The sequence below is a fragment of the Vombatus ursinus genome, unplaced genomic scaffold (genome assembly GCF_900497805.2).
Source record: "Vombatus ursinus unplaced genomic scaffold, bare-nosed wombat genome assembly UNPS02014900.1, whole genome shotgun sequence".
In the NCBI taxonomy this organism is placed as follows: Eukaryota; Metazoa; Chordata; class Mammalia; order Diprotodontia; family Vombatidae; genus Vombatus; species Vombatus ursinus.
In genome coordinates this window covers 1,386,994-1,399,702 of record NW_020954678.1, presented here as the reverse complement: position 1 = coordinate 1,399,702, position 12,709 = coordinate 1,386,994, and the positions used below count along the sequence as shown (strand labels likewise).

Below are 12,709 nucleotides of genomic sequence, written 5' to 3'. Positions count from 1 at the left end.
TGTGTGTGTGTGTGTGTGTGTGTGTGTGTGTGTGTGTGTGTGTGTGTATCTGTCTGTGTCTCTGTGTGTCTGTGTCTCTGTGTGTAGAGTTATAGTCCTGAGCCCCTCGTTTCTTTTTTTTTTAAATTAATTTACTTTTAGTTTTCAACATTGACTTCCATTAAGATTTTGAGTTTTAAATTTTCTCCCCCTCCCACTTCTTCACCCCCAAGACAGCATGCAATCTGATATAGGCTCTACATATGCATTCCTGTTAAGCATATTTTCCCATTAGTCATGACGTAAAGAACAATGAGAACTTATGGGAGGAACCACGAGAATGAAGCAATGAAACAAAACAGCAAAGGACAAGGAGAGCAAAGAGTGTGCTTCCATCTACATTCAGACTCCATATTTCTTTCTCTGGGTGTGGATAGAAATTTCCATCATAAGTCTTTTGGAATTGTCTTAGATTCTTGCTTTGATTTGAAGAGCCAGGTCTATCAGTCAGTCACCCATAATGTGGCTGTTACTGTGTACAATGTTCTCCTGGTTCTGCTCATTTCATTCTGCATCAGTTCATGTAAGTCTTCCCAAGTTTTTTTGAAGTCTGCCTCCTCATCATTTCTTATAGCACAATAGTATTCCATTACATACCACAACTTGTTCAGCCATTCCCCAACTGATGGGCATCCCCTCAATTTCCAATTCTTTGCCACCACAAAAAGAGCTGCTGTAAATATTTTTGTACATGTGGGTCCTTTTCTCATTTGTGTGACCGCTTCGGGATACAGCCCTAGAAGTGCTATTGCTGGGTCAAAAGGTATGCATGATTTCATAGCCCTTGGGGCATAGTTCCAAATTGCTCTTCAAAATGGTTGGATCATTTCACATCTCCACCAACAATATATTATTGTTCTGATTTTCCCACATTTTCTCCAACATTTATCATTGTCCTGTTTTGTCATCTGATAGGTGTGATGTACCTCAGAGTCATTTTGATTTGCATTTTTCCAATCAATAATGATTTAGAGAATTTTTTCATATGACTATAGATAGCTATAGTTTCTTCCTCTGAAAACTGTCTATTCATATCCTTTGACCATTTATGAATTGGGAAATGACTTTATATTTTTGACCCAGTTCTGTACATATTTTAGAAATGGGGCCTTTATCAGAGACACTAGTTGTAAAAATTCTTTCCCAGTTTTCTGCTTCCCTCCTAATCTTGGTTGCATTGGCTTTATTTGTGCAAAAACTTTTCAATTTAATGTAATCAAAATTGTCCATTTTGCATTTCATAATGTTCTCTTATCTCTTGTTTGGTCATAAATTCTTCCCTTCTGCATAGATCTGAAAGGTAAACTATTCCTTACTCTTCTAGTTTGCTTATAGTATCACTCTTTATGTCCAAATCATGTACCCATTTTGACTTTATCTTGGTATAGGGTGTAAGATGTTGGTCTATGCCCAGTTTCTGCCATACATTTTTCTAGTTTTCCCAGCAGTTTTTGCTAGATAGTGATTTCTTATCCCAGAAACTGGAGTCAGTAGATTAGCATAGTCATTGACTGTTGTGTCTTGCATACCTAACCTATTCCACTGATCCACCACTCTGTTTCTTAGCCAGTACCAAGTAGTCTTGATGATTGCTGCTTTATAATACAATTTAAGATCAGGTGCAGCTAGGACACCTTCCCTTGCATTTCTTTTCATTAGTTCCCTTGATAATCTGGACTTTTTGTTCTTCCAGATGAGTTTTGTTACTGTTTTTTTTTTTTTTTTTCTAGCTCTATAAAATAATTTTTTGGTAGTTTAAATTAATTTAGGTAGAATTGTCATTTTTATTATATTAGCTCAGCCCACCCATGAGCAGCTGATATTTTTCCAGTTATTTATATCTGACTTTATTTATGTGAAAAGTGTTTTGTAATTGTATAGTTCCTGGTTTTGTTTTGGCAGGTACACACCCAAATATTTTATAGTGTCTACAGTAATTTTAAATGGAATTTCTCTTTCTATCTCTTGCTTCTGGGCTTTTTAGGAATATATAGAAATGCCAGTGATTTATGTGGGTTTATTTTATATCCTGCAACTTTGCTAAATTTATTTATTTCAAGTAATTTTTTACTTGATTCTCTGGGATTCTCTAAGTAAACCATCATATCATCTGCAAAGAGTGATAGCTTTGTTTCTTCTTTGCCTATTTTAATTCCTTCAGTTTCTTTTTCTTCTCTAATTGCTATAGCTAACATTTGTAGCACAATGTTGAATAACAGTGGTGATAATGGACTTCCTTGTTTCACCCCCAATCTTATTGGAACTGTTTCTGGCTCATCCCCATTGCATATAATGCTTGCTGATGGTTTTTGATAGATGCTACCTGTCATTTTAAGGAAGACTCCATTTATTTCTATGTTCTCTAGTGTTTTTAATAGGAGTGGGTGTTGTATTTTCTCAGATGCTTTTTCTGCATCTGTTGAGATAATTATATGATTTGTATTAGTGTTGTTGATATCGTCAGCTATGCTGATAGTTTTCCTAATATTGAACCAACCCTGCATTTCTGGTACAAATCCTACCTGGTTGTAGTGTATTGTTCTCATGATAAGTTGTTGTAATCTCTTTGCTAATATTTTATTTAAAATTTTTGCATCTGTATTCATTAGGGAAATGGGTCTATAATTTTCTTTCTCTGTTTTGGCTCTTCCTAGTTTAAGGTATCAGCACCATATTTGTATCATAAAAAGAATTTGGTAGGACTCCTTCACCTATTTTCCCAAATAGTTTATGTAGTATTGGAATTAGTTGTTCTTTAAACTTTTGATAGAATTCACTTGTAAATCCATCTGGCCCTGGGGATTTTTTCTTAAGGAGTTCGTTGATGGCTTGTTCAATTTCTTTTTCTGAAATGGGGTTATTTAAGTATTTTATTTCCTCTTCCCTTAATCCGGGCAATTTACATTTTTGTAAATATTCATCCATTTCACTTAGATTGTCAAATTTATTGGCATGCAGTTGGGCAAAATGGCTCCTAATTATTGTTTTGATTTCCTCTTCATTGGTAGTGAATTCACCCTTTTCCTTTTTGATGCTGGAAATTTGGTTTCCTTTTTTTTTTTTTAAATCAAATTAACCAAAGGTTTGTCTATTTTATTGGGTTTTGTTTTTTTGTTTTGTTTTGTTTTTTCATAAAACCAACTCTTAGTTTTATTTATTACTTCAATAGTTTTCTTAATTAAAATTTTATTAATCTCTTGGTTTTCAGAATTTCTAACTTGGTATTTAATTGGGGATTTTCAGTTTGTTCTTTTTCTGGCTTTTTTAGTTGCATGCCCAAGTCATTGATCTCTTCTTTCTGTTTTATTCATATAATCATTTAGACATATCAAACTTCCCCTAAGAACTGCTTCCACTGCATCTCATAAGTTTTGGTATGTTGTCTCATTATTGTCATTCTCTTGGGTGAAGTTATTATTGATTGTTTCTATGATTTGTTGTTTGACCCACTCATTCTTTAGGATTAGATTATTTAGTTTCCAATTAATTTTTAGTCTGTCTTTCCATGGCCCTTCATTACATATAATTTTTATTGCATCATGATCTGAAAAGAATGCATTTAATATTTCTTTCTTTCTTCACTGCATCATGAGATTTTTATGCCCTAAGACACGGTCAGTTTTTGTGTAGGTGCCATGTACTGCCGAGAAAAAGGTATATTCCTTTCTGTCCCCATTCTGTTGATCTCCTTAACTTCTTTCTTGTTTATTTTGTGGTTGGATTTATCTAGTTCTGAGAGAAGGAGGTTGAGGTCTCCCACTAGTATAGTTTTGTTTTATGTTTCTTCCTTTATCTCCCTTAACTTCTTTAAGAATTTGGCTGTTACACCACTTGGTGCATATATGTTTAGTAGTGATATCACTTCATTATCTGTGGTACCTTTTAGCAGGATGTAGTTTCCTTCCTTATCTCTTTTAATTAGATATGTTTTTGCTTTTGCTTTGTGGGAGATCAGGATTGCTACCCCTGCTTTTTTTACTTTAACTGAAGCATAATTCATTCTGCTCCAGCCTTTTACCTTTACCCTGTGTAGATGTTTCTTGTAAACAACATATTATAGGATTATTGTTTCTGATCCATCCTGCTATCCCTTACCGTTTTATGGGTGGGTTCCTCCCATTCACAATTATGAGTACTATCTGAGTCTTCCTCTCCATCCTATCCCCCCCCCCCACTCCATTTATGCGTTTTTCTCTCCTTTTTCCCTTTCCCTCCTCACTAGTGTTTTGCAGTCGACCACCCCTCCCTCAGTCTGCCCTCCCTTCTATTAGCCCCCTCCCTTTTCTTTTTCCCTTTACCCTTTCTAATTCCTATAGGGTAAGTTAGATTTCTATGCCTAACTGATTGTGTTATTCCCTCTTTGAACCAAATCTGATAAGAGTAAGGTTCAGACAATGCTCATCTCCCTCCCTTCTTTCCCTCTACTGTAATAGGGTTTTGTGCCTTTTCATGTGATGTAATTTATCCCTTTGCTTCCTCCTTTCTTTTTCTCCAGTCCCTTTTCACTACTTAATTAGATTTTTTACCATTACATCAAAGTCAACTTAAACCCATACCTTCTGTCTAAGTATACCCCTTTTTAAATGTCATAATGACATTACAGGTCCTAAGAGTTACAAGTGTCAGGGGCAGCTAGGTGGCTCAGTAGATAGAACACTGCAGTAATAAAGCACCAGCCCTGAAGTCAGGAGGACCTGAGTTCAGATCTGGCCTCAGACCAAATACTTAACACTAGCTGTATGACCCTGGGCAAGTCATTTAACCCCAGTTGCCTTAAAAAAAAAGTTAAAAGTGTCATCTTCTCTTGTAGGAATGTAAACAGTTTGCTCTTGTTAATAACATGTTGTTTTATTCTTCCCTGTTTACCTTTTTTATGCCTCTTTTCAATCTTGTATTTGAAGATCAAATTTTCTGTTGAGCTCTGGTCTTTTCGTCAGGAAGGTTTGGAAGTCCCCTATTTCATTGAATGGCTATCTCCTGGTAGTTGATCCTTGGTTGTAATCCAGGTTTCTCTGCTTTAAGGAATATCATATTCCATGCCCTACCATCTTTTAATGTAGAAGCTGCAAGGTCCTGGGTAATCCTGACTGTGGTTCCATGATATTTAAATTGTTTCTTTCTGGCTGCTTGTAGTATTTTCTCTTTGATCTGGTAATTTTAGAATTTGGCTGCTATTTTCCTTGGCATTTTCAATTTGAGATCTCTTTTAGGAGGTGATTGATGGATTCTTTTAATGACTAATTTACCCTTTGGTCCTAGGACCTCAAGGCAGTTTTCCTTGATGGTTTTCTGAAAGATGCTGTCCAGGTTCTCTTTTTCATCATGGTTTTCAGGTAGAACAATAATTTTTAAATTGTCTCTCCTGGATCTATTTTCTAGGTCAGTTGTTTTGCCAGTGAGGTATTTTACATTTTCTTGTATTTTTTCATTCTTTTGTTTCTGTTTAACTGATTCTTCCTCTGTCATAGAGTCATTGGCTTCCACTTGACCTGTTTTGATTTTTTGGGGGGGTGGGGGGTGAGGGCAATTGGAGTTAAGTGACTTGCCCAGAGTCATACAGCTAGTGAGTGTTATGTGTCTTGAGGCCGAATTTGAACTTAGGTCCTCCTAACTCCAGAGCCAGTTCTCTATCCACTGCGCCACCTAGCTACCCCAACCTATTCTGATTTTTAAGGAGTTGTTTTCTTCTGTTTTGATTTTGTGTCTCCTTTTCCACTTGGCCTATTTTACTTTTTAAGGAGTTTTCCTCAGTGAGTTTTTGTGCCTCTTTTTCCATTTCGCCAATTATATTTTTTGAGGACTTGTTTTCTACAGTTAATTTTTGTCCATCCTTTTCCAGGCTATTAGCTCTCTCTTACATACCTCTCATTTCTTTTCCCAGTTTTTCTTCTACCTCTCTTATTTGATCTTTAAAATCTTTCTTGAGCTCTTCCAAGGCGGCTTTTTGGGCTTGAGATCAGTTCATATTCCCCTTTGAGGTTTTAGATGTGTGTATATTAACAATGTCGTCCTCTTCTGAATTTGTGCCTTGATCTTCTCTTTCCCCAAAATAAGAATCTGTGGTCATTTTCCATTTCTGCTTTTTGTTCATGGTGTTTGCCTATTTTCTGACTCGGAAGAAAAAAATTGAGTTCTCCTGCTGAAGCTAAGGGGGCACTTAGCCAGCCTTCTTTTCCTGCTCACGGGGTCTTTCAGCTGAGTATGTGGCTCCTGGTCACCCAGGCCTTGCACAGGGATTTTTTGGTGCTGGTGGATTTCTGTCAGCCTGGAGCTTTGCCTTCTAGAGTTGTGCTTCCCAGCTTTGCCTTGAGGCATCGAGTGATTTTGCTGCTAGAGAATGCTGTTGCCCATGGTCGTTTTCTGAACTGGTGACTACCAGTTCCCCTTCCTGCGTTGAGGCTCTGGGGTGGTGAGGTCCTGGTGTTGGCACTTGCCTGCTCCACCATTCTGGGTCTCAGGATCTCCCCCTGGTATGCTGAGGTGGGGCTTGCCGCTAGCTTGCTAGGATACCTCTAGTCCTGTACTGCTCCCCCCTACCCTAGAGCGAGAGGGGCCTTTCCCATTAATCCTGCAAGCTTCCTGGGGTACAAGCCTGCTGTACCCTGTCTTTTTGCTGGCTCAGGGTTTTTCCTGGGTTGATATTTTCTGGACTTTCAGAGGTCAGTGAAGGAGGGTGAGAGCAACTTACTTCTTACTCTGCCGTCTTGGCTCCTGGAAGCAGAAGGAGCCCCTAGTTTCTGAGCTGTGTGATCTGGATGAGGTAATTAACGTCTATCTATTAGATATCCTTACCCCATCATACAGGGCTTTAAGTACCAAATGAAATGGTGAATTTGATGTGCTTTGGAAAATACAAAGTAGTATGGAATTATAAAATAATAATATTAAATTTAGGATAAGAAAGATAAGATAGATTTTGGAAGATTTTGGAAACTGGTTAGAGAAATTTAGAATTGATGTGGTTAAGAGAAGTCATTTTGTCTTCAGCTGAAGAGTGAAGTAATAGAAAGGGAGTTCACAAAAATTTTCTCCTGGAATTGTTATTCAGGAGGGAATAGAGGAAATTAGGTAGAAGAAGAGAGACGGAGACCAAGTAAGACTCAGTAATTGAAAGTCGATGTGCTGAAGTCCAAACTAAAGAGCGGGCAGTGGGAATTCAGAATAAAAAGTGAATCCAACAGATATTATGAAGAAATAATAGGATGTTTAAAAAGTTGGATATAGAGGATGGTGTAGTGGGGGAAAGTAATTCCTTCTGAAGTTTTATAGCCTGAGAGATTTAAAGAATGATGGTGGGTCTCGTGGAGAAGTTGAGAAAGAAAACTGATTTGGGGGGCAGCATAAGGCTTATTTTAGTCCTAGGGATATTAAATTTGAGATGACTATGGAACATTTAAGTGGAAATGCAGAGCGGAAGTGCAATGAGAGGTCAAGGCTGGAGGTGATTCGGGAATCCTCAGTGCAGAGAAAGTCAAAGTCTTGATTCTGTTTTTTTTAAATCTTTATTTTTCAGTTGGCAAGCATTTATTTTCTGTCCCTCCCACTTGCCACTCCACACTTCATTCTACCTCCATACTACAGGGTTAAAACCTTGGCTTGGGCCCTCATCCCCTCTGACCTATTTTAATAGCCTTTCCTTGGTCTTTTTGCTTCCAGGCTTAGCCTCTTGCATTCTACCTCCACCCGGCTTCCAAAATCACCTTCCTCCATCACAGGTCTGATAAGGTTCCTCCTCTGCTCTAAACTCTTGAGTGATGTGTGTATTTTATCCAGGAAAATCTCCGGGCTCCCCAGTGTGCCGTGCAAGGCCTCCCTAGTTTGGCTCCAGCCCATGTTTCTCTGTTGTTTCACACCATTCCCCTCTGCACACTAGACACTCTCTCTCTCACCGCTCTACCTTTTCCCAGGCCTGGCGTAGTTGTCTCTGTCCAGTTTTCCCTGACCCTCCTCAGTTGTCAGGGCTTTCTCTGTGTTGCCTTGAGTTCACATAACTGTGTCTCTTGTCATATGGTTCCCTGGCTCATACAGGGAGAGGTGTCTCCCACAGTACTTGGCCCACATTAGGGCCTTAGCAGATGTTTGTCTGAGGATAGGAACCATTGGGTGGCCCTTATTGTATAAAGTCCTATTTTTAAAAACAGTGTGCCAGTTCACCACCCCTCCCCTCAGCCATGTGATGGTGAGCGTTTGTTGTTTTTACCTCACCTCCTTAGGAGGTGGAGTCCCTGCTAGTCATTGTCCAGACCTGAATTAGGTTGGTGTGACTCACTTTCTTTGATCTCCGGTCTCTTTGGGCAGGCTGGATGACAGCAAGATTCTTCCTGGCAACATGAAGGATAACTTCTGGGAAATGGGTGACACAGGCCCCTGTGGACCCTGCAGTGAGATCCACTATGACCGGATTGGTAGCCGGGATGCGGCCCATCTAGTCAATCAGGATGACCCTAACGTGCTGGAGATTTGGAATCTGGTGTTTATCCAGTTCAACAGGTGATGTACTTCCTCTTCATTCACGGGAGAGTGTCAGGAGTGCCAGATGTTTGCTGTGAGACCACCAGTGCATGGCATGGAGGCGTGGATAGAGGCAGAAGGCCGGCCTTAGTCAGGGAGACCTGGGTTCTGACATACAGACTGTGTGACCCTGGGCATCAAGCACTTTAGTATCTCTAAGACTGGAGGTTGCCGGGCAGACAACGATCTGCATTGGGAGGGGGAGGTTCTACCCTAGAAGTGCCCTCTGGCACAAAAATCAAGTCTGGCCCACAGTGTTCCTGAGTGTAGGATCTTTCTCTCAGATTTCTCCAAGAAAGGGAAAAATAAAGCTAGAAATAAGAGGGCGGTAGCTGAGATGGTCCTCTCATCTTGCCGTCTGGGGGCTTTCCTGAGCTGACGCTCATCCTTTGTGGATGTTGGCGCTAAAATGGGAACAGGGCTAGAGGAATGGAACCCACCCATTGGGGGAGGGGCTTTTCATTTATTGGTGTTCTACCCCTCTCCCTCCCCTCTCTCGCAAAAAATGTCAGGTCTGTTTTTTTCATTGGAATATTTTGACCCCAAACGACGGCTCCCTACTATTTAACCAAGTTCTGTTTTAGGTCTGGACAAGTTCGTAAAGTTTCCTCTGAAGTCTCATTCTGACTTAAGCTAACTTTTTAGAACCTTATTTTACCCCAACTCAGTGCCTGTCATGGAAAAACAAATGGTCACAGTTTGTGTTTCAGAGGCAGGGGCCTGGATGACACCAGCCTGGATCCCCTGTCTCATCTTTGGCCTTTTCTGAATCATCCAGGGAAACTGATGGCAGCCTGAAACCTCTTCCCAAGAAAAGCATTGATACAGGAATGGGTCTGGAGCGCCTGGTATCCGTGTTACAGAACAAGATGTCCAACTACGATACAGACCTGTTCGTCCCCTTCTTTGAAGCCATTCAGAAGGTATGAGGCTGTGTCCCATAGCTGTTGGCTCAGCCACAATGGAGGGTTGTTCCTTTTTTCCTCAGGCTCAGCTGTGTGGCCAAAGATTCATTCATTCATCAACAATTTATTAAGCTTCCACTGTGTGCAAACCACTGTGCTGAGAGGTGGGAGAGAAGGACGTGTCTCCAGCATGATCTCTGCCCTCAGGGAGCCGCTTGCTGTGTGCTCCACAAGTGCTCCTTAGCCATGGCCACAGGGTCCTTTTCTAAGTGGTCCTTTGACAATCAGGCATGTTAGCGTATGGATTGTCTCACATCACAGAATTACCCTTTGAGTTGGAGGTGACCTTAGCAGCCATTTCACCTAAGCCGTACCCCAAAGCAGGGCTGCTCGGCAGTGCCATAGTGCACAGAGTGCCAGGCCTTGAGTCAGGAAGACTCATCTTACTCAGTTCAGATGTGACCTCAGGCAGTTACACATTTAGTGACCCTGGGCAAGTCACTTAACCTTGTTTGCCTCAGTTTCCTTATCAGTAAAATGAGCTAGAAAAAGCAATAGCAAACCACTCCAGTATCTCTGCCAAGAAAACCCCAAATGGGGTCACTAAGAGTCAGACAGGACTGAAACGAATGAACAAATAGCCAGAAGGAATCCCCACTATAACATAACTGACAGATGTGCATCCTGACTCTATATGAAGACCTCTGAGGGCAGACCACCCCACGCTGGGACAGCCCTAATTGTTAGGGAGTTTGCCCTCACATCATACCCAAAGTGGCCTCTTTGCAACATCCATCCTTGTTCTGTGGAGCCAAACAAAACAAATCCAATCCTCCTTCCACATGACGATCCAGCAAACACTTGAAGGAAACTATGATTCCCCCCCAAGTCTTCTGGGGCTAAATGGCCACATTCCTTTTGCCAATTCTGAGGTACTTGGCTATATTTTTCTTACAGGGCACTGGAGCTCGGCCGTACACAGGGTGCGTTGGTGCTGATGATGTCGATGGGATAGACATGGCATACCGTGTGCTGGCTGACCACGCACGTACCATCACGGTGGCCCTGGCTGATGGGGGCAGACCTGACAATACTGGCCGAGGGTAAGCACGTAGGTGGCCCGAACAGCTTCTTACCAGGCTTATGCTTCCACTTCCAGGGGAGGGGGGATTCTGTGCCTAATCATGGACTGAGGGAGAAGAATTTCAGCAAGTCTCAAGATTCCTTGCCATTTAAATCTCTGTAGCTGTTGAGTACAAAGTGATAAGATTTATTATTATTATTATTATTATTATTTTTAACCAACCTAGTATATATGGAGAAAGCATTTCTTTTTTTATTTTAAATTTTTTTTTATTTTTAACATGTGTTTTTAAAACTTTGGGTTACAAATTTTCTCCCTTCCTCCCTCCCTACCCACCTTCATTGAAAAGGCAAGCATCTCGATATAGGTTATAGATATGTAGTCATGCAAACACTTTCATATTCCTGTTGTGAAAAACTAAGTATATTTCCCTTCATCCTATCCTACCTCCCATTTATTCTAGTCTCTCTTTTGACCCTGTCCCTCTTCAGAAATGTTTGCTTTTGATTATCCCCTCCCCCAATCTGCCCTCCTTTCTATCAACCCCCTGCTCTCTTGTCCCCTTCCCCCCTTATTTTCCTGTAGAGTAAGATAGATTTCCATACCCCATTGTGTATGGTATTCCCTCCTTAAGCCAGATCCTATGAGAATAAGATTCACTCATTCCCTCTCACCTTCCCCCATTTCCCCTCCACTGTAAAAGCCTTTTCTTGTCTGTTTCATGTGAGATATTTTACCTCATTCTACTTCTCCCTGTCTCCTTCTCCCAGTATAATCCTGTCTCACCCCTTAATTTTATTTTCCAGATATCACCCCTTCATCTTCAACTCGCCTTGTGTCCTCTATCTATCTATCTATCTATCTATCTATCTATACATACGTATAATTTTTTTCCCTCCCACTACCCTAATACTGACAAAGGACTCATGAGTTACAAATACTGTCTTTCCCTGCAGGAATGTAAACAGTTCAACCTTAGTAAGTCTCTTGTGATTTCTCTTTCCTGTTTACCTCTTTCATGTTTCACTTGAGTCTTGTATTTGAAGGTCAGATTTTCTATTCAGCTCTGGTCTTTTCCACAGGAATGCTTGAAAGTCCTCTATTTCATTGAATGACCATTTTTTACCCTGAAGGATTATACTTAGTTTTGCTGGGTAGTTGATTCTAGGTTGTAGTCCTAATTCCTTTGCCCTCCAGAATATCATACTGCATGCCCTCCGGACCCTTAATGTAGAAGCTGCTAAATCTTGTGTTATCCTGATTGTGTTTCCACAATACTTGAATTGTTTCCTTCTTGCTGCTTGCAATATCTTCTCCTTGACCTGGGAATTCTGGAATTTGGCTACAACATTCCTAGGAGTTTTCCTTTAGAGATCTCTTTCAGGAGGTGATCGGTGGATTCTTTCAATTTCTATTTTGCCCTCCGGTTCTAAAATATCAGGGCAATTTTCCTTGGTAATTTCCTGAAAGATGATGTCTAGGTTCTTTTTTTGATCATGGCTTTCAGATAGTCCAATAATTTTTAAGTTCTCTCTTCTGGATCTGTTTTCCAGGTCAGTTGTTTTTCCAATGAGATATTTCACATTCTCTTCTATTTTTTCATTCCTTTTGATTAGTGTTACAGTGCCTTGATTTCTCAAATTGTCCCTATCTTCCAATTTCTCCATTCTAATTTTTAAGGAAATATTTTCTTCAGTAAGCTTTTGGACTTCCTTTTCCATTTGGCTAATTTTGCTTTTAAGGGCATTCTTCTCCTCACTGGCTTTTTGGACCTCTTTTGCCATTTGGGTTTAGGCTATTTTTAAGGGGTTATTTTCTTCAGTATTTTTTTGGAGCTGTTGATTTGTTTTTCACGATTTTCTTGCATCACTCTCATTTCTCTTCCCAGTTTTTCCTCTACTTCTCTTACATGCTTCTCAAAATCCTTTTTGAGCTCTTCTATGGCCTGAGACTGATTCACATTTTTCTTGAAGGCTTTGGATGTAGGAGCTTTGGCTTTGTTGTCTTCTGGTTGTATGTTTTGATCTTCTTTGTCATCAAAGTAAGATAGTCTGACTTTTTGCACTGCTTGCTCGTGATCCCGGCCAATTTCTTGAGTTATAAACTCTTTGTTAAGGTAGGAGTCTGTTTCTAGTGTGGAGAATGTACTGTCCCAAGCTTCAGGGGTTTT

At 40.3% G+C, this 12,709-nt stretch overlaps 1 protein-coding gene across 1 annotated transcript in view; it reads left to right on the top strand.

Moving 5' to 3' along the window:
* AARS (alanyl-tRNA synthetase) overlaps nt 1-12,709 on the top strand; it is a 30,554-nt gene that overhangs the window by 5,293 nt on the left and 12,552 nt on the right. The window contains exons 5-7 of the mRNA XM_027843242.1: nt 8,338-8,529; nt 9,329-9,473; nt 10,413-10,558. Of these exons, the coding sequence (XP_027699043.1) occupies nt 8,338-8,529; nt 9,329-9,473; nt 10,413-10,558 (483 nt within the window). The remainder of the gene's footprint in view (nt 1-8,337; nt 8,530-9,328; nt 9,474-10,412; nt 10,559-12,709) is intronic.